The 22,020-nt window shown below is 36.1% G+C and overlaps 1 protein-coding gene across 1 annotated transcript in view; it reads right to left on the bottom strand.

Moving 5' to 3' along the window:
- Positions 1-22,020, bottom strand: part of UBR5 (ubiquitin protein ligase E3 component n-recognin 5) — a 186,528-nt gene that overhangs the window by 806 nt on the left and 163,702 nt on the right. The window contains exons 46-58 of the mRNA XM_042783640.1: positions 21,139-21,259; positions 20,948-21,046; positions 17,944-18,187; positions 16,135-16,246; positions 15,474-15,618; positions 14,402-14,532; positions 12,857-12,917; positions 10,426-10,601; positions 10,116-10,200; positions 7,890-8,045; positions 7,410-7,523; positions 5,783-5,927; positions 4,305-4,390 (exon numbers count right to left, since the gene is read on the bottom strand). Of these exons, the coding sequence (XP_042639574.1) occupies positions 4,305-4,390; positions 5,783-5,927; positions 7,410-7,523; positions 7,890-8,045; positions 10,116-10,200; positions 10,426-10,601; positions 12,857-12,917; positions 14,402-14,532; positions 15,474-15,618; positions 16,135-16,246; positions 17,944-18,187; positions 20,948-21,046; positions 21,139-21,259 (1,675 nt within the window). The remainder of the gene's footprint in view (positions 1-4,304; positions 4,391-5,782; positions 5,928-7,409; positions 7,524-7,889; positions 8,046-10,115; positions 10,201-10,425; positions 10,602-12,856; positions 12,918-14,401; positions 14,533-15,473; positions 15,619-16,134; positions 16,247-17,943; positions 18,188-20,947; positions 21,047-21,138; positions 21,260-22,020) is intronic.

The raw sequence follows: 22,020 nt of genomic DNA, 5'->3' as shown, positions 1-22,020 counted from the left end.
GTTGCAGCTATCGTGTCAGTCCCTCTTGGCTGAGGGTCTTCCTCTTCTTCACTGATTGTGCTTTACCAAGCATGATGTCATGTCCTTCTCCAGGAATTGGTCCTTCCCGATAACATGTTCAAAGTATGTGAGATGACCTCTTGCCATCCTTGCATTCTGGCTGTACTTCTTCCAAGACAGATTTGTTAGTTCTTCTGGCAGTCCACCGTTTAATATTTTTTGCCAACACCATATTTCAAAGACATCAATTCTTCTTTGGTCTTTCTTATTCATTGTCCAGTTTTCACATGCATGAGGTGATTGAAAGTACCATGGCTTTTACCATACCAGGGTTTTACTATACATCTATTTTATGCAACACAGCATAAAGTAAGTGATGCCTAGTGTTACTTTTACTTCCTAAATGTAATAAGCAAGGGTATGCAGATAAGGAAAAGAAAGTGTTTCCTTGAAATGTTTATTTTTCTAATAGCATACCATTCCTTATCAATACACACCACGCAAGCCAATATAACATTCATTATCGACAGTAAGATAGTACCTATCTCTTGAGGAAATGTTTATAATCTAATGCATTTATATTACATTGTGAAGAATGGGAATTCCAGAACACTTAATTGTGCTCACGTAGAACTCGTACAAAGACCAAGAGGCAGATGTTCAAACAGAACAAGGGGATACTGCAAGGTTTTAAATCAGGAAAAGTATGTGTTAGGATTGTATCCTTTCACCATTCTTATTCACTCTGTATGCTGAGCAAATAATCTGAGAGAGACTATATGAAGAAGACTGTGGCACAAGGACTAGAGGAAGACTCATTAACAACCTGCAATATGCAGATGACACAACACTGCTTGCTGAAAATAGACTTTAAGCACTTACTGCTGATGATCAAAGAGTACAGCCTTCAGAATGGATTACACTTCAACATAAAACAAACATCCTCTCAACTGGACCAATTAAGTAACATTATGATAAATAGAGAAAAGACTGAAATTGTTAAGAATTTCATTTTGCTTGGATCCACAACCAATGCCAATGGAAACTGCAGTAAAGAAATCAAACGACATACTGCATTGAGCAAATATGCTGCAGAAGACTTCTTTAAAGTGTATAAAAGCAAAGATGTCACTTTAAGCACCAAAGTTCACCTGACCCAAACCAACACCACAATTCAAAGGCAATTTCAGTTGTCTCATATGCCTGCAAAAGCTGGACAATAAATAAGGAAGACTGAAGAAGAACTGATGCATGTGAATTATGGTGTTGGTAAAGAACACTGAAAATACCACAGACTGCCAGAAGAACATGAATATACCGTGGACTGTCTCAGAAGAAGTACAACCCAAACGCTCCTTAGAAGTGAGGATGGCAAGACTTCATCTCACGTACTTTCTCCAGTCCCAGGGCATCATGCTTGGTAAAGCAGAAGGTCAGCAAATAAGAGAAGACCCTCCTGGGGCTGACACAGTGGCTGCAACAATGGGCTCAATGATTGTGTGGCTGTCACAGGACCAGTGTTTTGTTCTGTTGTACACAGCTGCTACGAGTTGGAACCAATTCAATGGCACCTAACCAACAACAAACTCAATTTCCTGGAGTGACTAGAAAACTCAAAGGAACTAATTTGCTATTTTCTGAAGCATAGTCATAAGAGAAACCTCAGATGGGGAAAGAAAAAGAAAAGTTTCAGAGCATCAGGGTTTACAACACTGTCAAAGAACTATAGGGACTGGAAGGTACTCTAAAGATAAAGATCATCTAAACCACTCATGTTAAAGATAAGAAAAAAACTTAACATAAAGCATTTTCCATGGATGAACATGGTTAATCAGGGTAGATGACTGAATTGTTGGAACTTCAAGAAGTCTGAAGAGGAAAAAGATGAAACAAAAAAGTTGTGATTGTCGTGCAAATGTTACATTTAGAGAGCGGAAGCAATCTTACATTCTTACAGGAAAGTAAACACAGTTCACCCATGAACAACATGGTTTGAACTGCATGGATCCACTTATACACAGATTTTTCTCAATAAATATATTGGAAAATTTTTGGAGATTTGTTTGTGACTTCTTTTATGACATTTCCCTTCTGTGATACGGGCACTGAAACTAAAGCAAGCAGTAGAAGGATTGGTACCATACAGAAAAATTTTCAGAGACATGAAAAAGCAAAAAAGTCAGATAGAAATTATGACGTATTTCTGTATGAAGTTACAGGCAGCGTGCCTGCTTCCCCTGCCTCCTTTTCTACCTCCTTCCACTTCTTCACTTCTTCTGCCTCTGCCACCTGAAACAGCATGACCAAACCCCTCCTGTTCCTCCTCCTTCTCAGTCTACTCAAGGTCAAAACGGTGAGGACAAGGACCTTTATGATGATCCACTTCCACTTCATGAATAGTAAATAATCATCATGCCGTACAGTTCATAAACTTACCTGTGCTGGATGTGTATGCCTGTCTTTGTGTGAAAATCTAATAACTGTATGCCAAGAACCATGTTAATCAACTGTTTATGTTACTGTTAAGGCTTCTAGTCAACAGTATTAGTAGTTATGTTTACAGGGAGTCAAAAGTTATATGTGGATTTTCAACTATGGGGGTAGGGGGGTAGGCACCCCTAACCACTGCATTGTTCAATATTCACCTATACAAAGGAGTCTGTTAGCCATATGAGATGGGATCTTTCATATTTTGACTGACTGACTTAAGTTATGCCCCAAAAGTCACAGATTTACAGATGCAGCCCAGTGTCTCCAAGATCTAACATAAGAGATGTTAATAGATGGTGGAAGATTTTGGGATATACTATGATAAATTATTTTCCTGCAGGACTTTTCCAGTTGGAACTGTGATTCTCAAAAAGGGAAATAAACTATGTAGTTCTTCCCAATAATCTTGGAAACTCTATAATTTGTAGGACTAATAATTCATATAGGAGAATAATTAGGGAAACTGTTATATTCTTATATCCTTTAGCTCCTCTCTTCAGATATATCAGGATAAAACCAATGACAAAGAGTTAAAAAAAAAAAAATCCTTGATATAGTGCTTAAGCCATAAGAATACATTTTTGTTTTTTAACAGGAGTTTAAGGATTTGAACTCATAAATAAAGGTATCAATGGGAAATTTCTGACACCAAGGGTACAAAATAGTGACAATAAGCTACTTCCTAAATTGAAGGTAAATGGGAATCTGCAGAAGGCTTCAGCCCTCTTGGTGCAATGTTCAGCATTCAGCAGCTAACTGAAAGATCAGTGGTTCAAACCCACCAGCCACTCCATGGGAGAAAGATGTGGCAGTCTGCTTCTGTAAAGACTACACCCTTGGAAACCTTATGGGGCAGTTTTACTCTGTCCTATAGGGTTGTGATAAGTCTGAATCAACTCAATGGCAAGGGGGTTGGGAGTTTTCAGGTTTGTGCTTTACTGTATAAGGAACCGTTTTCCTTCTCTCAAATGAAATGAGGTATTATCTAAAGCATTTCTAAACATTCCATGAGTATTCTGATCCCAATGAGTGACTGCCACTCCTCGGAAGGAAGGTTGGGCAATCCTACTTCCGTAGTGATACTGCCTCGGAAACCCAAGGAGGGGTCGCTATGAGTCGGGGCCGACTCGAGGGCACATAACAACAACAACAACAAGGCTTAGTGGGGAAACGGTCAGAGAACCATGAGCAGCATTAGTAGAAAGGATCTCTTGGGGGTAAGGACTTCCCCTCGGATTTCAAAAGGAGTCTGATGGGAGAATGCCTTTCAAGATTCATGGGCAGGGTGAGTTTGGGTATAACCGAGCCTGCACATCAATACCACCAGCTTCTCATAAGTCTGTGTTATCTAATTTATGACTATAGTTGGATAAAGCTCTGTACTTAATAACAAGTACAATTAAGATTAGTGATTTAATACTCACATATCACAATTGAACTGTTCTCTTCCTAGTGTACAGATAACAATACAGTTACTACTAAAAATTTTCGCACTTGCCACTAGCCAAGAATGTGAACAAGGATCAGCATAAGTGAATGCTATAGGGAGAAAAAAATGTCTCAACAACAAATGTGTGTCATCTTTCTGGAGTAAGGAAAGCGTATTAATAGCCAAGATGCATTTCACTCTGCTTAGAGCTTCATAAGAGATTCTTATATAGAGGGGAAAAACAAAAGCTGCCTATAGTTTTTTAAAGCGCATAATTTCCCTACCCTACATTAAAATTACCAACAATTACAAACTTAAAAAAAAAAATACACCATTTTAAAATTTTATATTTATTTTAACAATTTCTGTGAGACTTTTAACTTACAAGATCTTGTCGTTCCGTCATGCTCATCTTCTCTACTATTGACCAGAACCAACGTTTAAACTGTAAGAGTTTCTCAGCATTTTCTCCTAATAAGGAAGATAAATTCAATATACTGTATCAGTTGTTAAATTTTCAGAATATAAGTTGTATCTACTGTTAACTTCTTATAATAATATTAACTGCTTAATACCTTGTGAAAACAATAGATAACAAAATTTTGTGGTTAGGGTTTCTGATTTCTGATTTAGGGAAATACATCCATTTGCATAACCCAAAACCTCTGTAATTCATTAGTTAGTCCAGACTCGAGGTGACCAAAGTAAGAAATGAATCAGCAGCCTCCAAAATGATAACCACGTCAGTTTAATTTCATCAATTAGTCATGATTATTCTTCTCATGACCTTAAGCCAGTGCTTCTTAAATTTTAATGAGTTTATAAACCCATGGTATCTTCTGGAAAAGCAGATTCTCCAGCTTTATATTAGGTCTGAGGTGGGATCAGAGTCTACATTTCTAAAAAGCTCCCAGATGCTACCAATGCTGCTGTCTAAGGGTTATAGCTGGGGTGAGAAGTTCTTAGGCATTTCCTTTAAATATATATATTTTTTCCTCCTATGCTTTGTGAGACAAATTCTTCTCTCCCAAGTATTGACCACTGTATTTAAAAATAACACAAAAAACTATTTATATTCTTACGTAATATATACTGCCCAGCATGAAGAAAAAACATGGAAGTTTATCTAACTATAACTTAGCTGAAGCTACTTGCAAAATAGGAAGAAGAGAAGAAACCGTTATCTTCATGCCTGCAATAATCCTGGACTATAGGTATAATCCTCTCACAATAAGGTGCATGGAGCTCCAAACACTGCACTATGCAGTCTCACTATACAGCCACAGGTACATAGTCTATTCTTAGTCTACAGGACTTTCAAATAAAGTTACAGCAAATCAAGCACTGGAGGTAAAGGCTATTCTGGGAGGATTATTACTACTTCTCTTTATCCTCCCTAGATTCTCCTTATGTTTGTGTGGTGTTGTGTCTTCATAATAGTGTTTGGGGTTCAGCTCTGTAAAGCAAACATCATGGAAATTTTTTGATTAGGGAGCGTAAAGAGACATGAATCAGGAAACACCAGTAGAACAATCACATGGATTATATACTCCTATTTCATGTATAAAAATCCTCTTTACATAGTTGCTCATCACAAAGCATTTATACTTGTATTTATACTAAAACATATTCTTCAAAACCTAGAAATTAAGGACTAAAGAATTAAGAACCAAATACTAAGCTATCAAAATACGATTATTTAGTTTAAGCCTGTCTTTAAAAATGTTTAAAGAAATACCTGAGTAATACAACATGTCCAAGCTGTAAATGTATCTTAGAACCAGAAACTTAGAAAATGCTGACTGCTTAAACCATCTCTATTCCTTACTTATTACTCATACAAACATTTAAAAAATCTCATACCTGATTCATCATTGAAAGAGGTGAAACTGATCAGCATTTGCACATTAACTTCACCACAGCCATTTACCAAAAGCCTAAAATCTTCTGCTGTTAAATCTTCTAAAGAATTTTTTGGAAGCACATCCAGCAGACCTTTTCTCATTGCCTAAAGTGTGTAAAAAATTACCCTTTTATTATTATCAGTTCTTTATTTTCCATGTAGCATTTTTAATACTGCTAAACTCCGATACCTAATTTTAGCCACCTTCTCAAGATTACAAGTCACCATTTTAAGCACACTCAAAATGAGAAAAAAATATTAAGTCCTGAATCTTAAATTTCTTATTAATAGAATCAAAAGAGAGAAGGGCAAAACTCAAACAAAACAAAACAAAACAACCCGGTATAGTGAATGGGCTATAGGTTCAAAAGTGAAGTATTATTATATAGCAATAATTAATTGAAATATATATTTTTAAAATTTTATTAACAAACAGACTAGTAATCAAATAAGTAAGAACAGCTTCAATTTATCAAACATACTATTCTGTCAGCATCCTAGGAAAGGTATCGTACTGACAATAACAAACCTCCTTCCCAACGCAAACTCAAAATCTAGAAACTTACTGAGAAATTACCATGTGCCTGGAATTATTCTAAGCATTTTACATATGTTAATTCATTTGATCTTATCCCCATTTTGCAGAGAATGGAACCAAAACACACAGAAATTAAGTATTTTGCTAACATCACACAGCTAGAAGGTGGTGAAGCCTTCCAGAACAGGCATCAGTAGCATTTGACACTTTAACCTGAGTCTACATAAATCTATTATCCTAGAAGGGGAAAGAGTTAACATAATAGTCCTAAAGTTGCTCTTCAGAAGGGCCTGATAGTGGGGCTAAACTTCGGCTAGCATCTGGAACTTGGCTTCTAAGTCTGACTTGAACGCCTGGGGCAATGAACCGTGCTGCAGCAACTTCCATAGACTATTGGTGCAAACCTCTCCTTCTGTGAGTCAGAAATTTCAGTAGTCATGGCTGGTTGTACAGGCAGGGTGCCTATGTGATGAGCTTCCAATAAAAACCCTGGGCTCTGATCCTTTTCCCTAAAGCACAAACATTGTGCACATGTTACTGAATTTCATTGCTAGAGGAAGAAGTATGCTCTGTTTGACCCCCTATTCCCCTGCAGAGAAAATTTTGGAAGCCTGCATGTGAACTCCCCCAGACTCTACCTGATGTGTCTTTTTTCCTTGCTGATTTTGCTGGTATCTTTTTGCTGATATAAACCACACTATCAGTACAACCACATCTGAGTCCTTCTAGTGGGTCACTGAAAGTGTGGGTGGTCACAGGACCACAAAACAGTAGTCATATCAATTCCATATGCATTCTTTCCAAGCTTTTGTTCACCAAAGCTACTTTCTGATAATTACATGGCTTTTCCAAGTAATTTTACCCATAAAAGAATGGGTACCTTTCCTGGATTCTCTTAATTCAGGTAAATATACATGGTAAATAAATACATTTGCTTTAAAATGTTTGATCTTTTGTAGTCAAGCTTAATACACCCTGATCTAGTTTACAACACATGAAGACATAAATAGCCTCGTCACAGCAAGTAACACTTGCCAGAAAATACTTACGTGTAATGGCTGTTCTGCAACTACCAACATTCTGTGTTCTGCATATTTCCGCACATACTCGTACACATTCTGGGGAGTGACTGGTATATTTACACCATTGGGAATGAGTTCAACCTATAAAACATTTAACACTGCCAATTAAAAACAATTCCGTCAAAGCAGTAATAAGTTAACACAACTATTTCCTAAAATCTTAAAATCTAACGACAGTTCCACACCCAAGAAATACCTACTAGATACAAGTATTTCAGGCCTAAATAACTACAAAAAGCCCTTCTGCCTGTCAGCCTGTCTCAGTCTCAGTCCATTTCTCTCTATGCCTGTCTGTCTTGCTCTCTGTCTCCTCCTGTGTTTCTCTTTCCCTGTGATGTGTGTGTGCAGCTGTTTCTGTTTCTTGGTCCCCTATCTATGGAAACTATGTAAAACAAGAACAGACTAACCAAATTACAATGATAGAAATCAAAACAGAATGTGCTTTACCTGTCCTCCACCCTCTTCTTTACACAAGTCTATTGCAAATGCCAAATCCATCGCCGAGAAAACAGCATCAGCATCTGAACTCTGAGAAGCGAGGATAAGCTGCCGCAAACTCTCATACATTACAGGGTCAAAAAAAGCAAAATCATGCCAATTGACCTAAGAAAGTAATCATTTGAAACTCAATTATGAAACAAACAGTATCTTCACTGAATGTTATTAAATTAAAATCTATGATGAAGAATTTTATTTAATTTGGAGATATAATGTTAAGGAATCCTCTCCCACAAATTGCATCTAATAATAAATGCTTTGAAGAAGTAAAATGGACACATCTTTGGTTCTGACAACACATTTACTTCTCAAGGTATTAAGAAGTCCTTTAAATATATATTACATATATATATATATACACACACACACACACTCCTACTCCTCACTTACTGTCTTGTTATCCAATATTTCGCATTTATGACAACAATAAAAAATCTACTATCTATTTTGCTATTTATGATATACATATGGCAGTAACAAACACCAAGGTGTGAGGTGAAAGTAACGCTGGCTATGATAGTTAAGGTTATGTGTCAACTTGGCTGGGCCATGATTCTTAGTGGTTTGGCAGTTATTCAATGATGTTATGTAATGATCTTCCAATTTTGATCTGATGTGGTCATCTTCCATTTTTGCATAATGCTGATTTTCAAATAACGACCTGGTCTTTAGTACCTAACCATGTTGGTAAGTGAGGACTGGGTGCATATGATTATATATATGCTTTAGCTTATATATACATGTATAAATAAAGCCAACAGCTCAACAGTTCTTCAAGAAACCAAAATAATATATTTGCAAAAACCAACAGAATTTATTGAACAGCAATTATGTTGAGCAATTAACTACTGAACACACATCCTATTTACTCTCGGTAATAATCACAAAACATAGATTACTAATCCAGATGATGAAATTGATACACAAAGTAATTCAGTAACTTTCCCAAGGTTGTATTATCATTAGGTTCAACCTAAATCCATTCGATCTCATGATCTTTTCACTAAATCTTATTAGAGAGTCAACATACCAACATTTCTATATTGCTGAGAGTTCAATTATTCTTTACACAGGAACATTTTAGCTGAAACACTTTACACTTCTTTGTGATAGCATTATGACTTAAGAGTGGCATAAGGGCAGAGTTAACATTTAACATTTGACATTAACTCTATCTTTGAATCTATCTATCTTTATCTGCCGTAATATAATAACCCACTGCCATCAAGTCCAATTCGACTCATAATGATCCCTCCTTGGGTTTCCGAAGCAGTATCACTACAGAAGTAGGTTGCCCAACCTTCCTTCCGAGGAGTGGCTGGTGGGTTTGAACCACCAGCCTTCTGGTTAGCAATCAAATGCCTTAGGCACCACACCACCAGAGCTCCCATAATATGATAGGCTTATATTAATATAAAACTATGGTTGTCAGTGGGTTTGATTACAGAAAATTCCTAGAGATAACAATACTAATTCATATTATAGGTGTGATGTGCACCTGTGGAGAAGACTGTAATAATCCATTTTGTGTCAAGTAATTTCTTTATAATAACTTTAAAACACTGGCGGTTTTATTTTAAACAAAAAACTGCTCAATTAGTATTACACATTAATTTTAAAGGAAGTGACTCCCCATTCTAAACGCAGTGCCGCCTGTTATCAAGACACATAAAGAAAATAACCTGTAATCCTATCACCCAGAGATAAGTACCAAGCATGTTATGATATATTTTCTTACGTTCCTTTGTCCCCACATACATTTACATATATTTTTGAAGCTGGGAATTATCTTTTCAAAACAATACTGTTTTAACCTCCACTACCATCTGCGACAACTAATAATGACATATAAAATGTATTGAATCAGGTACAATGCTGTTTTCTTTACCATTTTATAGATGGGTAAATATGCCAGAGGTGTCAGAGGATTTGTCTGCAACAGGATCCAGGTCTTTTAGACTCCCAAACTCACTTGTATCACCCACTCTATGTCATCTCCCCTGTATATGAAGACTTCTCCCATGTCACTAAATGTTTGAAAATAATTATAATGACTATAATGCTTTAAAATTTAATATTAAATGAATGCCGTGAACGGTATGCTAGCATATGATTATTTTATAAAAGAATGTTTTAGTAATTGTAAAAGCAATCAGGTTCATCAAAATCACTTACTTTTCTACCAAGCAACACTTTAATTACATGTCTATTCAATGTGATAGGACATAGTTCATTCTGTAACAGACAAAGTCCAAGAATTCTAAAAATAAAAACAGGTAAATAAGAGTTAAATTTAAAAATTCTAAAGCACATATACTCCACCACACACACAAAATGCACTTATTTTTTGAATACATTTTCTAGAGTCTCATTTTATTCAGTATGAAGTACAGTAAATACACATTTTACTAACTAGTGTCTTCTATAAATTCTCATAAAGTGAATTTAAAAATAAAATTAAAATATAAGATTACAATTATTTTACCTGCCGATGTTTCGGAAACAATTCAGTCTTGCTTCTGTGTTTTTGCCAGGCCTTGGGGTATAAAATCCTCTTTTTCCAGGTTGGTAAAACAAAGGGGCATTATCATCACCATCATCTGTATCATCTAAATCCATATCTACCACACTTCGACTAGAACCATGACGTTTTCGGTTTTCCTAAAGCACAGAATTTCAGAGAGTAAGCCCTGAGATTTATTTAAAGAACAAAACATTTGAACTAGTTCTCTGAAATCAGCCAAAATGAAATCAGGTAGAGCAAAATTTTTATTTAAGTGTACAGAAATACTAAAATTAAATAAACTTTAAATTCTTCTTTTCAGGATTGTGATACATGGAGCTTATGTGTATATAAAATCTTAAGTTCTTTATTTAAATAATATCATCTAATGAGGCTCTGGGGAGCTCTGGTAGCATAGTACCTAAGGCATTTGACTGCTAACCAGAAGGCTGGAGGTTCAAACCCACCAGCCACTCCTCAGAAGGAAGGTTGAGCAATCTACTTCCTTAGTGATACTGCCTCAGAAACCCAAGGAGGCGTCGCTATGAGTTGGATCTGACTTGATGGGAGTGAGTTTGGGTTTGTTTTGGAATGAGGCTCAAGTATCTTCTTTCACCATCATTCCTGAAATATATTTTCACTGAATACAGATCTCGGTATTGACAATTCACTTTAAGGGTGCTGTTCCATTGTCTCCTGGCATCCACGGTTTCGGATAATATATCCACTTTCTCTCAAATCACTGTTTCCCTGTATGAAATACACTGTTCTTCTCTGGCTCCTTTCAAGAATTTTTCTATCTTTGTTTTACAGCAGTTTGATTATCATGAGCTTGAACATAGTTTTATTTCAGTTAATCTGGGGTTCGCTGGCCTTCTTTAATCTGTAAATTTATGTCTTTTCACAAATCTGAAAGGTTTTCAGCTATTATTTCCTCAAATATTTTTCCTATACCCATCTCTTCTTCCTTTTCTTCTAGAGATTCCAATGACATCATCTTCTAATATGGTCCCCCAGATCCCTGAAACTCTCTTCTTCAGATTAGATAATTTCTATTACTGATCTATTTTCAAGTTGACTAACCCTTTCCTCTGTCATCTTACTGTTACTGATCCAACCTATGAATTTTTTCTTTCATATATCATACTTTTAACTCTTGAAATTTTCACTTTTTTCTTTATATAAAGTTTCTATTTTTCTGCTGAGAACTTCTATCTTTCCACTCATTAGTGTGTTCATTTTGATTTCACAGAACATGAAATCAAATCTTTTGTCTTTTACAATTCTAGGAATCTTTGGGTGATGTAAATAGTTGCTCAACTATGAACCAAAAGGTTGGTGGTTCAAACTCAGAGGCACTTTGGAAGAAAGGCTTGGTGAGCTGCTTCTAAAAGGTCCCAGACATGGAAACCCACAAATGCAGTTCTGCTTTGCATTCAGGGGATTGCCATGAGTCAGAACTGATTCAACAGCAATTGGTTTGTTGCAATTTGATAATTTTATCTCAGGGTTACATATATCAGTTCTTTTTTCTTAAGCATTGGTCACATTTTCCCGTTTTTTTTTTTTGGCATGCTTAGTAATTTTTTATTTTATCCTGGACATTATGAATATTAAGTTGTGAAACTCTGGCTTCTGTTAAAGTGCCAGAATGGGGATTATTTATTTTTATTCTAACAGATAATCAACCTGGTTAGGTTCAGACTGTAGGTCTTGTCTTTTGTATGCAGTAGTTTCAATGTCTTTATTATGCTGTTTGGATCTGCCCTGAATATTTGTACTACTCGGGATAGTCTGTGACTTGGGCAGTGGTTTATACTACAGTTCAGTTCTCAAGGCCTTTGCTATCTTCCAACTAACATGGAGTAACTGGGACCAGATTTACCTTCTTACCTCAAACAATGCTATACTGGTAATTTTTTCAGTTTTGACTTCCCTCTCCAATCTGCATGCCATGTTTACTTTTCAGAATCTTCAGGTAGGTCCTTTTTTTTATTTTGTCTAGAGTTCTTAGTTATAATTAGTGGAAGAAATAGATTACAGTTGGTTTATGTATTCTGGCACTGGAAATTCTCAGGTAGCTTAAGAATAAAATATATCAGTGCATTAAAAAGTTTTCCATACTGGTATTATATCACATTTTCTTTGGAATTAACTGCTCACTTGAGGAATGAACTCTTAAGATTCTATATAGTCTCTCTCCTTCTGTGCTATTCAATTCATTACTCCTCTAAACTTAATTTAGGCTGAATTTAGATGGAGGCATTTTAGTGGTGCTGCTTTGTTATGCACATGACACTGTTATTTATAACCTTATAAAGACATAGTTTCTTTATAGATCTTGCTTTTCTTTTCTTTTTAAAATTTACATTCTAAGTGCTTATTACTAGCACATGTATAGAACATCCCTTACCTGGACCTTTTCTGAGGAATCTAGCAATCCAAGATCCAGGATACTGTCAGCTCCATTTTCCCTAGAAATAAACAAACAACTTTTCACATTCCAGGTGGCTGGAATTATATTTAAGTTTTGAGATCAATAAATAATAAATAATCAGTGATACTCACTAGGTTCCTAATGCAGTTCTAGGAGCAGAAAAGTAAAAACTACACATAAAAATAATAACAGAACAATATAAAAACCATTACAGAACTAGATTGCCCAGTCTTCCTTCTAAGGCGTGGCTTGTGGGTTTGAACTGCCAGTATTCTGGTTAGCAGTCAAATGCCTTAGGCACTACGCCACCAGAGCTCCCAAAAAAAAACCCACTAGTTAAGTACTATATGTATGATTCAATATAATAGATTAAAGGCTACCTGATTTAAGATAAAATAAGTGGTCTCAGGGGTGCTGGAATTTGACTTAAGCTCCGGGGTCATTGCAGAAAAGTAATGTTCAGAGAGCAATCACAATAGGAATCAAATCTAGTGTATTTAATGACTAGAATATTAATAAATTCATGTTTAGCTAATATCGTGTATTAGTTGCATTCTACAGAAAAGAACTACTACCTTAACAACCCTGACATAAATTTACAAAAATCCTTTGATCAAAAATGCACTTTTTCTATAATAGGCTGAGCTGTATCAGTATGTTGTTACATTCTGAGAAAGGACAGATGAACAAAGGAAACAGTACATAGAAGTTCAGAGAAGAAAAATAATAGAAGAAAAATGATAGTAATAATAGCAAAGACAAGTTTTTACCAATAGTCTTTGGCTTGGACCATTTAAAGGCTCTGGAACAAGTGGTTGGCTGCTCAGTTCCAGTACTCTTCCCACCCTCTTATCTAGGGCTCAGGCTACCCTCTAAGACTATATCTAATCTAAGTCCCCTGTTCAGAATCATGATTGGGAGAAAAGGACATTTTTTATCTAAAAAGTAACAAACACTTCAAAGTTATTATTGTATTAGATATTAGAATAGCCCCAGATATAGTAGAGAAGTCACAGAGTAAATAAGACATATCTTCCTAATGTCACTTGTACTTATCACCTTGGGGAAAGGGAGAATAAGTAATTTAACTATTAGATATTTTGAGATTTTATTTAAAACAAATATATTAAGAATAGGAAGCAAAAACTTACCTGAATTTTTTTAAGATGAATCAGGAAGGCATAAAAGAAATTTCATGCTTATGGCAAACATTCAGAGGCTTTGAGTGTATGGTCTCTGCCACTATTAAGGGTGGAGAATTTGAGATACTCTTCTTTCAAGTAATTTCTAAATACCAGGTATACAAAAGACCTTCAAAACCTAAGTGCCTGCTAAAACTCTACCTTTCTAATACAATATAGAGCTCAAATGCTTCATTCAAGCATTGTAAGCCATCATTTTAAAAACCTTTAAAGTCTTGTACTTTATAGTGCAAGTTTTAAGACATGATGGCACACATATGCTAAAAATAAGAGTAGCTGATTTTTAAAGTTGAAATGCCTTCACAAATGTATACATTACCTTCCATGTGCAATAATGAGTTCCATGGCTTCATCCACCCTTGCTCTCAGAGAATCTTCACTAGCTAGAAGGAGAAGCAGCTGGGCTGGGGATAATTCCAACAGCATGCCAGTGATTTTACTTGCAAATGCCTGTAAGTAATAAATGTTACTTCCTCCTAGTCTCTGAAACCACTTGCTGAAATCTAAAGTCTTTTATCAAAAAAAAGAAGACATGAGAAACTTGGAATAAAAAATACAAAAGATATTATGAACTGGTAAGGTGTTCTATTAAGCTGGAAGCTTAATTACAGAGGTGCAAGTCTCTGGGGAATGAAGAGTCTGTGCACTAGCATTGTGAAGCCAGTCACTAGGTCTGGATGACAAGCCTTCTTAATAAGGCATTCAGTGTCCATGAGTAAAGACACAAATACTCAATTTCTGTATGTTTTCCCATCAAAGTTCCAGAGACATCTTTCTTTAAGGGTAGAAAAAAGAAAGGCAGGGCCAGAAGGAGAGGGAGAGAAGAGCGAAAGATACTTGTATTTAAGGCTAAGGAGTTACTTAAATTATAACCAGTTCTCTGCTTTATTATTCATCTTTTGCTGTAACGTTATGTACATATAGTTATGTATAGGCAAACAAGCAAGAAAACCCACAACTAGTTATTTATATTATATGAAAGATACTGTTGACAGAACAATGGAAATTAACATCTTCCTGCAATACTTATCAGCAGTAAGTAGAATATTTGCAATGGGGGCTCACTGCAACTTGGTAACATGAAAATCTGCTTCAACAAGGAACAATGATTTGTTCAAATAAATACAATGTGCAGTAATTCTTCAGCACATTAGGAACTTGCTACCCAGAATGGGGAGAGGGTCCCAACTTACGATGGGGTGGGAAGGATCCAGCTAAATACAGTAACCCCAGCCAGCCTTGTTCATCCCCTCCTCCCTGTAGGGCTAAACACAGTCCTCAAACACATGGGCTGCCAGTGGCTGACAAATTTCTAACATATCACATTTAATTTAAAAAAAAAAAAAAAAGCCATAGCCAAATTAAGAGCTAGCTAGGTGCATGGTACTTACTGGTTGCATTGCTTGTACCCGGGGATAAAGCCTTTCTCCAAGGGCCTGCCGATGTGCAGGCAAAGGATCAGGATCATCACTGGGATTCCCTTCAGAGGCTGGTCTGAAGGGTCTGGTGTCAATGGAAAGCTGTCTTCTAAAGTCTCTGAAAGGAGAAATCGATTATGACTTCATTTTCCTTGACTACAAAGTGAAAATATCACTACAAATAGTCATGAAGGCAGCAAACCTGCACATACAGACTGCTACAATTATGGTACCAAGGTAGCTGAATGCCTAAACCGATAATGGGTGGGAATAAAGATTAGCTAGATTTTGTGACTTGAAAATCTATTCAGTTTGCAATGTAGAGCCTCTACATGTAATTTCATTTTAAGGGAGTAGGAACTTCGAATACTCAAAAGCAACACTCAACCCCTAATTCTTGGAAATTGTTTTAGGCAAAAGAAAAATGCAACCCATTCTAACAGAAGAAGAATATAAAGGTTTTAAATATCACAATTTGCCACATTTAATTTTTAAGATAAAGTATATTTAATTAAGTTAATAAAAATTACAAGTAATTAGGAATTTGAGTGGTATAAATAATAAGCCAATGTAATTCCAGCTACCCAGTTAGTCCAAAAAGGTGCTATTAAACAAAGATACAAAGTGATCTCACCTATCCCGGTCTCTCCGAGAACCGGCCCGCAAACCACTACTCCTCCTCATTTCCCTTTCTCTCTCTCTTTCCCGATCTCTCTCTCCTCTGTTCCTTAATCTCTGCATTAAGCCTAAAAGAAAACACGAAACATACATTATTTAAATGAATATAAATGCATCTACTTGAATCCTCAAAGTCACTGTGAGGACAAGAAACAAACAAAAGATGTAATGATAATAATAGTAATAAGCTGAAGATCATCATCCTTTGCGTGGGCTTTGTTATTGCCTTTCTCTTACTCTCCATTGTTTATGAGGTTAGAGTAAAATTGGAATTTTTTTTGTAGTAGTAGTTTTTGGCATTAAAAAATATTCACTATTATTTATTTTTAAATTCCTAAGTACAAGCTAGAGAGTATGGTTTCCTACAAAATTCACTGGAAAACTATTTCTCAAATGTTTTGACCTCCTCATTCATCTCTTCCAATTTCTTTTTTCCCCACTCCCAATATTTTCCAGAGTTCAAGTTCAGTCAGCCCTTATGGTGGTAGGTTACAGATTCCCATACAGATGGCATACAGATGTAGCATGGGCCTAGGTAAATGAAATATCTTCTATAAATACTGCCTCAGTTATTATATCCATCCACCTGCAAGGGTGACAATGTGCTCCCCCTACTTGATATGAATCATCAGTTATCATCTCCTTGAGGAGTTCTAGTGGTACAGTGGTTAAAGTATTTGTCAGCTAATCAAAAAGTCAGCAGTTCAAATACACCAGCAGCTCCACAGGAAAAGGATGAGGCAGTCTGCTTCCAAAAAGAGTCATAGACTCAGAATCCCTATGAAGCAGTTCTACTCCATCCTATAGAGTTGCTATTAGTCAGAAATGATTCAGTGGCAATGGGTTTGGTTAAGGGATTTATGAAAAGATCCCTGGTAGGACAATGATTAAGCACTTGCCTGCTAACAGGAAGGTTAATGTTTCAAACCCACCAGCAGATCCACGGAAGAAAAGACCTGGCGATCTACCACCATAAAGATTATAGCCTAGGATATCTTATAGGGCAGTTCTACTCCATCATAGAGGGTTGACAGGAGTCAGTATCAACCCTAAGGCACACAACAACACTTCTGTTAAGTTTTACAGATTTCTAAATGTTAACCTTGCAAATTAAGCTAAAGTCCTAATTCCTTAAACCTCCTGCTAGCACATGTAAAATTTGCACTTTCTATCCTTATAATATACCATTAATAATCTCTGACACACCAGCACTGTTCTGTAGAACAGGATTTTCAAGTATCTGTGCCAGGGGACAACATTACAATTTGCTCACTGAATTTTTACATCACTACGTATCTTACAATCTCTCACTCCCCAAAGAGGTAATGATTGACATGAAAAACTAGTACAATCACCAACATGTATCCAAATAAATGTAACAGTAAAAGAGCAAACTGCTAAATTGTCAACTGTTGTTGTTGTTATTATGTGCTGTTGAGTCGACCCGACTCATAGGGACCCCTCCTTGGGTTTCCGAGTATCACTATGGAAGGAGATTGTGCCATTTTCCTTCCGAGGAGTGGCTGGTGGGTTTGAACCACCAGCCTTCTGGTTAGCAGTCAAGTGCCTTAGGCACTACGCTACCAGAGTTCCCTAAATGTCAACTAGAGTAGTTTAGATAAGATTAGCTCATTATTTAGAATGCAGTTCTATAAAAATATAAATGTACATTAAAGTTCTCCCATATATGACTATGATAATAATTATTATTTGGATCAAACAGGGAAAGAGTTTTTTTGATGCTGGTTTTCTGCAGCGTACTTACTTGTATGGGTGCCTTTGTTGGCATTTTGGATACAATCTAGATTTGGCAATTTTTCATTTGACAAAAATGCTTGTGCAATGGCTGTATAAAAACTTCGTGCTACACCACTGCCCTCCCCTGGCTCATCCTTAAACGTGACTTTCACTCTGTGTACAGCCATTGGTGTAGTAGCACATCTTCGGCCAAAGTGATTGTTAAGCTGCCTCATCGTCTGCTGAATTAGAAGATCTCGATCTCGATCAACCTATTAAACCACACCAAAAAGGAGATAATTTAGTGCTGAAAATAACCCTGCAATTTTTAATTAAAAAATCTAATTTTAGCTTTTCCTTGACCTTTGTTTAAATTAAATAACAAAAAGTAATTTGGGTTCTCAAGAGCTTTGGTGGTACAGTGGTTAAAGCACTGGGCTGCTAATCAAAAGGTCGGCAGTAAGCTGCTCTGTGGAAGAAAGATGTGGCAGTTTGCTTCCATCAAGATTTATAGCCTTGGAAATTCTACGGAGCAGTTCTACTCTGTCCTGTGGGGTCCCTTTGAGTTGGAATTGACTCCATGACTGTTTTTTTTTTTGTTTTGTTTTTATTTTTTAATTTAGGTTCTTAGAAGTTTATTCATTCCAAATACACAACATTCTAAAGTATACAAGAATGTCTTACATTAAAACAAACCAATAGGGTATAACTGAATTCTAATTAACATTTCTTTCAAAAGTCTACTAGGAAACAGCAATTTGTTCTATTTCAAGTTATGCCATAAATTCCAAATGGATTAAACATTTTAAAAAATAAACATAAAGTAACAATGAATCATGGGAGATCAGAAGGGCAGTATTTGCACAGGGAGATATAGCTCAGGGGGTAGGAATGCATAGGAAAGAAGGACACAGGGAAGAGATAACTACAGGGAGAAGTGGAAGAGAGCTGTTACATTGTGGGGAATTGCAGTCAATGTCATGAAACAAAAGGTGTATGAACCTCTGTATGGAAAATTAATTTGCTCTGTAAACTTTCACCCAAATTGCAGTAAAAAAGGGAAAGAAAAAGTAAATATAAGAAAAAAACACAAAGTCCTAGGTGGGAAAACAATGCAGGTTAAGTCAAAAGAAACTGACAAACTGGGGAAGAAATTTGCACTTTCTGTTACAAATAAAATCACATATTCATGAATTTGAGTGTTTATTACCTAAAAATATATAAAGAGCTTCTGAAAAATTAAGACCAACAACTTGACAGGAAAAATGAACGAAAGCTATTAATAGTAGCTCACAGAAAAAGAACCATAACTGAATCTTAAATACATTAAACAATGTTTAACTTTGCTCGTAATAAGAGAAATGCAAATTAAAACTATACTGAGATCCCATTCCTCACCTATCAGATTAGCAAAAATTTAAAATTCTGAACATAAATTCTGCTAGAAAGACTATGAGGGAATCCAGGATTCTAATACTGATGGTTAAAGTTCAAAAATATACAATAGCCATGGAAAGTTACCTACCATTATCTTGTAAAATTATATATGCATATACCTTTTGACCTAGCAGTTCCATGTCTAGGAATCTGTTGCAAAGATGCACAGGCAAAAATGAGAAAAACACACAAGGCTATTTATTACACCACTATTTGCAATAGCAGAAGACTGGAAACAAACTGAAATGTCTGTCAACAAAGGACTGGCGGCAAAAACTGTGACACAGCCACAAAATGAAGTAGTAAGCAGCTATGAACGGTATACAGCTATGGCATTACCTCTGTGACAGAATGTGAACTGGTAAAAGTAATGTGGAGAAAAATGTACAGTATGCTGGGAGGAGTGGGAGGGAATAGATAAAAAATTGAAGTGGGAGGAATGGAAATAATACAACCTAAAAAAAGACTTCTCTGAATATGCCTTGTTCTAGAGTTATCTTTAAAAAATCATAATTATTATACACATTAATCATGAAACAAAACCAAACCAAAAGAGAGAAAATAATCCCTAAAAACTGAAAGCAAAGTGAAACAAAAGACCCTAGCTGTATCCAGCTGAACCACACAGAGGAATTGATATCAAGGCACAGGTGGCATAGTACCTAAGGCATTTGACTGAGAATCAGAAGGCTGGTGGTTCAAACCCACCAGGCCACTCCTCGGAAGGAAGATCGGGCAATCTAGTTCTGTAGTGATACTGCCTCGGAAATCCAAGGAGTGGTCGGTATAAGTCAGATCCGACTGGAAGGCAGTGGGTTTTGTTTGAGTGTTTATGTTATAACTGAGACTGCTATCTCTTTACTGTGGAATAAAAGCAAATGAAGAATTTAATCAGTGTTGTTGGAAGTGGAATATTCAGTGTAAAAGAAAGATGATCAAGGCTTAATCTTGTAATCCTAAATCTTGAATTCACATTGAAGTATCAGTATGAACTCACTGTGTGTGTGTGTGCGCGTACGTGTGTGCGTATGTAAATGAAAAGGAGTATTTCCTAGTTCTAGCCACCAAAAAGACCGAAAAACAATGACTAGCAGCAGTGAGCAACTCTAGAGCCCAGACTAACCTCACAATATAATTAATCCTAAAAGGAATCAGGGCCACTTGGAGAAATAGCTTTCAGGTCTGTGACAGAATTGTATAAGATGAGACATATGAGAAAGTAAGAAACTTATCAAAGACTATGCAAAAGAATTCAGGAGACAATATGAAGAGACTCCCATGAGCCAAAAAAGAGACAATTTATTTAATCTTCAATAGAGTAACAACCTCAATGGAATGAAACATACTAAATTTGATCATATCTAGGCATCCGGAAGGATGCTTAAAAACAAACAGACCAAGTGGCCATTTTTGAGGACACTGCAGGACTATCAGCAAGAATTAACAACTGTTCTAAATGTTATCATTATCATTTATTTTCTTTAAATTACACATGTACATAAATCTAAGCAAGACCTATGATTATTTTACACATTTTAAACTTGACATAAATGGCATACTGTATGTATAGTATAAGAAAATCTAAATACCTTTACCTCTAGTGATAAATCTCTTGACTGCTGGTTTCTGAGTTTTTCCATTTCTCTACGGAATTTTGATTCTTTTACCTCAAAACCACCCAATTCAGTTAAAATCTTAAAAAAAAAAAAAAAAAAGTACAGTGATAAAATTATTTTCTGAAATATGTTCTAAGTAGCTTAGAATCTAAAGCACTCAAAATACTTACTGATCCAGGTTCTGCTCCAACATCTTCCATGAAAACTCTGCCAAATAGTTCTAAAGAAAGGCGCCAACGTCCTAACAGCATATCATGGGAAATAACCATTCCCATGAAGCTACACTGTGGCCTGTAAAAAATTTAAGGGCAGGGAAAAGAATTTAGGCCAGTTCAAAATGTGTACTCACTTTGGCCAAGGACAGGAATTTACTTGGTCTTTCAATATATTTTGAGGTCTTAAGTACTTAAACCACATCCTCTCTCACGGAAAATTTTTCTGTAGCTACTCATTCTTTGCAGAACTTCTCATTTTTACTTCCTAATTCTTCCTACTCTCTACATATGGATATATTCCTAGGCTACTTCCTATCTTCATCTTTCATTTTACTTCCTCCCCTTAAAGTCCAATATCCATTTCTACCTAGGCGATTCCCAAATGCCCCTCTGGTTCAAACTTTCAACAAAGCTTCAGAGCAGCATTTCCATTGCGTTAAATATATCCACTTTGATGATGCTCAACTAAACTTAAACATGCCTAAAATTGAGTATGACCTCTTCACCACAATGGCATTTCTTCCTCATTTATTTTACTATTTCCTTATTGTACAGATTTGACATCAATTTTAGTATTTCTCTCTCACTTCTCAAGAGTGATCAAATTCTTGAATTTCTCCTTTCTTTCCCTGACTCCCTTTCTAGTCCCAAAGCCAATGTTCTATTTCCGCTCGTTTTTACCATCAGTCTGAAGTCAATAATAGCTCTCTAACTGGTCTTACACCTCTAATTCTTCTCCTTCTATCTATATGCTCCTATGCATTTTAACAATATCAGCTTAAGCCATACTGCCTCCTGGAAGGAAGCATGGACTACCCCTATCCACCATCTTCCCTT

The sequence above is a fragment of the Orycteropus afer genome, unplaced genomic scaffold (assembly GCF_000298275.1).
Source record: "Orycteropus afer afer isolate SDZICR_OR568_19922 unplaced genomic scaffold, OryAfe1.0 scaffold00021, whole genome shotgun sequence".
Lineage (NCBI taxonomy): Eukaryota > Metazoa > Chordata > Mammalia > Tubulidentata > Orycteropodidae > Orycteropus > Orycteropus afer.
Note: the sequence above shows the minus strand (reverse complement) of the source record. Positions and strands in the feature narration are given on the sequence as shown.